At 40.7% G+C, this 4,959-nt stretch overlaps 1 protein-coding gene across 1 annotated transcript in view; it reads right to left on the bottom strand.

The window, feature by feature from the left end:
- Positions 1 to 1,512: 1,512 nt before the first annotated feature.
- LOC106950421 (L-serine dehydratase/L-threonine deaminase) overlaps positions 1,513 to 4,959 on the bottom strand; it is a 13,887-nt gene continuing 10,440 nt past the window's right edge. The window contains exons 2-7 of the mRNA XM_015037277.1: positions 4,941 to 4,957; positions 4,438 to 4,577; positions 4,043 to 4,134; positions 2,974 to 3,201; positions 2,777 to 2,901; positions 1,513 to 2,063 (exon numbers count right to left, since the gene is read on the bottom strand). Of these exons, the coding sequence (XP_014892763.1) occupies positions 1,870 to 2,063; positions 2,777 to 2,901; positions 2,974 to 3,201; positions 4,043 to 4,134; positions 4,438 to 4,577; positions 4,941 to 4,957 (796 nt within the window). The 3' untranslated portion in view covers positions 1,513 to 1,869. The remainder of the gene's footprint in view (positions 2,064 to 2,776; positions 2,902 to 2,973; positions 3,202 to 4,042; positions 4,135 to 4,437; positions 4,578 to 4,940; positions 4,958 to 4,959) is intronic.

Genomic DNA, 4,959 nt, shown 5'->3' with positions numbered 1-4,959 from the left:
ATGACCCAATGACACAGTCTGGTTGCATCACAGCAGACTGTAAACCACACACCTGTCCCAGAGCGGCCAGTGCAGGGCCAGGCTGGATCCGACTGGATCCCCATGCGTGTTGTTTATGTCTTTATCAGCCCAAATGTTCTAGTTTCACCTTTTGTCACGTGACAATCACAAAGTTCAGTGTATTTTATTGGGATTTCATCCGACAGGTCAGCACAAAGTAGAGCATAAATCTGAAGTGAAAGAAAGACCATATGTGAATTTTAACTCTGTGTGTGTGTGTGTGTGTGTGTGTGTGTGTGTGTGTGCGCATATTGACCCCCGTGAGCCGATACGCTGCAGAACCACCTTTCACTGCACTCACAGTTCCAACTCTTTTTGACATATGTTTGAAAAATTTCTTCTTGCAAAGTAGCTCAAGCTCATTCAGATCCAACCGAAATTCTTTCTGAAAATCAATTTTCAAGTTTTGCCACAAATATTTAGTTTAGTACAAATGTCTAGACTTTGACTAGGCCATTCCCATATGCTTTGATCCAAACCATCTCGCCGTAGTTTTGTGTGCATGTTTAGGTCCATTGTCGCTTGAAGGTTAATGTCTGCCTTAGACACAAGCCCATTGCTGCTTTAAACACATTTTCCTCCAATGCCTCGATTCAGCTTCATTAATTCAACCACCAGTAACTCATATCATCATATAAAAATGTGAACTGTGATTGAAAATTCATTTCTTTATCGATAAATGTTCACATATTGAGGTTTGATTTTAATTTTTAAAAATTTCTGGAATACTTCAACAAAAAGTGACTTATTTTTTTCATTAAGCAAACGGTTTCGACAAAAAAAAAGTGTTTTCTGGCTGGAGAAAAGCTGAGCACTTCCTTTTGATTGAAGTAACAGCAGTGAGACATATTTTTCTATCAGTTCATTTGAATACTTTTTTCCAGAAGGCAGAGTGACTCAAAAACTGCTGCAATCTTCTTCCTGAACGTCCCAGACAACTTTTTCAATCTTACAGTCGTGTTTACACTCACTTTACAAGACGGAGGCAGTGATGGTGTTCTAATGACTGTGCACCTGATGTGATACCCGGGTGTGATTTGTAGCTATTTTAGGTGCGTGTCCAAGTTTAATCCTCACCAAAAAAAACTATGTTCTATGAAATTGTATTTTCCATTAAATTTTAAGTATTTTCATTAGGATGAGTTGTTAACATAAATAATTTGAATCTCATTTGAAATTGACACCCATGAATATACTATGTATGTTCGGCAACGAAGAGGCCACTAGGGGGAGCTCTATTTTATCTTTGTTTTCAAGGTTTTTTTAATTAATCTGTCAATTGACCAATATTTCCCTGCTATTGTATTGTAGGCTAAATAAATAAATAGGACACACACACTCACACACACACGTCTGTCTGTTTATGTTTCATGTATATTAGCTGAAGCTTATGGTAAGAGGCAGAAAACTGGGCAGTGTTTCACATTCAAGAACAAGAGGGCAGAGAAATGATAAGAAGACAAAGAAATATAATTTATTAATGTGAGTACAAATAAAAAAGCTGAATAACACACAGGCATTATTACAAGCAAGGAGCCAAAACGTATGCAAACTCAATGTGTCAGTTTTCTTTATCTTATATCCACTAAAGCTGATGTTTATTTGTTTGTTTTTTTTATATTCTCACTATCTCATCTCATTTCAGTCAGTGTCAGTGCTCCTGAGAGTTTCAGTCTGGAATGATTCGATCTGTGGGGTACATGAATAACAGCGTTTAGGGACTGAGATTGGTGAAAGGATAGAGGGAGGGGGAGAGAGAGAGAGAGACTGAGACAGAAATGTCAGGAAGACCCAGGGTGGTCAGTGACACTAGATCATGCCGAGCTGCTTCTTCAGCCTCTGGAGCTGCTCCATGCTGATGTTGTTACCGCCGCACACAACCACCACCACTGGGCCCAGGTGCTGTGCCAGCTTGCCCTCGACTTGCAGCCTTTTGATAATGTCACTGTACACAGCTGCCAGAGCGGCACCGCAGGCTGGCTCCACCAAGATCTTTTCATCATCTGCAAAGAGAGGAAAAAATAGACAGATCAGTTTCATGGCTGATTTCTGAAGGTAAAGTCAGTATTTTACATGCACTGTACAAACAGACACTGTCTGACCCTACTAGCTGTATCAAGAATAGCTTAGATTCAGAAGTGTGCATACATTTCCTTAGTATTTGTTGGAATTGCTACATGACTTGGGTCAGATGTTTTGTAGTCGCTGACAATTCGGACGACTCGTTGGTATCCAGGTTTTAACTTCCTCCATGATGTTGATTCAATATTTTATCATATTGTTCTTTCCTGGCTGAGTCATCTGTTTTGGAAAGCACATCAGAACCCCCACCCTAGCAAAGCACTCCCACAACATGATACTCCTGTACTTCATGGTTGGGATGTTGTTCTCAGGCTTGCAAATTTCCCCACATCTATGGGGGAATTTTTCTGCCATAATCCAAGAGCACACGTTGTTTGATCTGAGAGCGGGATTTCATGTCTTTTGTTCTCAAAACTTGTAACACTTTTGCTTACATGTTCATTTTGAAAGCAGGACTTCACGTGTTTCTTCTCAAAACTTGTAACGTTTGTACTCAAAAACGTCTCCTCGCTGTCTTTTCTGAGCAGTATAATGAGTGGACAAAAGAAAACCTTAAATGTCTTTGTGTGTGGCGTTTGTAGCGTCAGCGGTATGTTTTCCCCGTCTCTTCTGCCCAGATGCAGGTTTCACTCACCCAGAAAGTGTTCAACAGCTCTCACAGCCTCCTGGTCAGAGACCACTTCTGAGAAAACCGTGTGTTCCTTCACTAGTTTCATTGTCTGAGCCGACACCCTCAGCAGGCCCAGTGTGGTTGCAACACTGCGGGCGCCAAAAACACTAAATCAGTTGCGTCAGGAGGAGGAAAAAGGACTGGTGAACCAAGTGCGGTACCTTGTGATGGCAGGTAAAGTGACAAGCTCTCCAGCATTCATTGCTGCATTCAGGCTGTGTGCTCCTACGGTTTCCATGGCTACGATTGGCACGTCAGCCCAGTCGGCGCGGCGAAGTCCTTCCACCACTCCGTTCAGCAGGCCTCCGCCTCCCACCGACAGCACGATGGCTCCAGGCTTCTCCTTCAGATCGTGCTCCAGCTCCTTCACCAAAGACGTGTGTCCTTCCCTTCACAAAGCGAAGCTGCGATTTACACTAATGCGGACAATCTGTGGACAGTGCAGCCGGATTTACGCAGTGCAAATCTCTTATGAACTGCTCTAATGTCAAATAGTGTGCGGTGCTGTTTTCACGTATTTGTGGCTGCGTTTGACACCTATCGACATTCTAACTCCTGTCAACAAGCGGTTAATGTTAACTGTTATGGGGTCCCATTTGTGTCAAAAATAAGTAGAAGTCATATGTGTGGATGTCGTTGGTCTATGTCGTTGCTATGTGACTTTGGTTGATGTATATGGTCTTAGTGCTTTATGGATATGTCGATGTTGCATGTAGATGTTGCATATGTAGGTGATGCATATGTTAGATACTGCATATGTCTATGTTGCATATGTCTATGTTGCATATGTATGTGTTGCATATGTCTACGCAGAGAAACACAAAGTAAGTCAAAGGGAAATGACAGATGGTCTCAAAATTCTTTAACAGTTCTGCCCATTCTTTTTTGCAATGCGGCACAGGCTCAATCGGGTTGGATGGAGTTCCTACAGACTAGCATCTCTCAGATCTTGCTATAAATTCTCATTTGGATTAAGCATGATTCCACCTCCTCCATGCTTCGCTGTGAGCATGGTGTGTTCAGGACAACTTGGACATATGAATCACCTTCTTTTTATTTATTTATTTGTGAAAATAAAAAAAATAAAAAAAACAATGTCTCTTTTTTTCCTTCCACTTCAAATATATGCACTGCTTTGTGCTGGGATCTTGCGTCAAATCCCAATAAATGCATTGCATATTTTAGCTTTAAATACTTTTGCTATGCTCAAAGAGCCTGACTCTGTCTCACCATATGAGCGGGTCATCAAAGGGGGAGACGAATATCCAGCCTGGATTGTTTGCCACAAGCTGCTGTCCGTAACTAATGCTTTCATTCAGAGCCTGAAAGAGACGAGACACAACTCAGTTAAAATTACAAAAGCCTGTCAGGAAAAAAATAAAATCTTTATTAATGTTCATAATGTCAACTTGTTTTATCCCCTGCTTTGGTTAGGTGTAATAATCTATCCAGACATGATTTTTGAGCAACACTTTTCATCTTCTTCTGATACAAACTGCTTTCCTAAACACTGTTGTGAACAAAATAAAGATTCAATAGGAACTACATTAGATTTTTACACACCGCTAAAAAAATAATAATAATAATCTGATGATATTGACAAGATCACAGCTGAGTTAACCAACCTCTCCATGAACAACAACAATTGCCCCCTGGTCCTTCAGCCTCTCCACCGTCTGGTTGGGGGTGATACTTGGAACCACGATGGTGGCAGGAACTCCGAGCTGGCGGGCAGAATAAGCAGCTGCCATACCAGCGTTTCCTCCTGTTGAGACCCGAATTCTCAAATATTTTTTTGCCTCGTTTCTAGTGCAGATATCTTAGTGCACTTGAAGTAAGACAAGAAAAACTTCAAGTCCTATTTCTCAGCGAGACGTAGGAGGTTGAATTACGTAAATAATTTCTTCATATTAATAAAAAATATACTTTTTCCCCCTGACAGATTATTTTGCTTAAGACATTTCCCCATGTTACAGGTGAAATAATTTGCCAGTGGAACTAATATTTTCATAGAACAAGCTCTTATTTCTTGTTGAAAAGTTGTGTGTAAGTTAATTTTGTCTTATTTCCAGTGTATTGAGATATTTCCACTAAAAACTAGACCCAAAAATACTTGGTAAGTAATTACCTGAACAGCAGACAAATCT

The sequence above is a fragment of the Poecilia latipinna genome, unplaced genomic scaffold, assembly GCF_001443285.1.
Source record: "Poecilia latipinna isolate Pla-1442-1.1 unplaced genomic scaffold, P_latipinna-1.0 Scaffold400, whole genome shotgun sequence".
In the NCBI taxonomy this organism is placed as follows: Eukaryota; Metazoa; Chordata; class Actinopteri; order Cyprinodontiformes; family Poeciliidae; genus Poecilia; species Poecilia latipinna.
The sequence above is the reverse complement of the archived record's forward strand: the minus strand, read 5'-3'. Positions and strand labels throughout refer to the sequence as shown.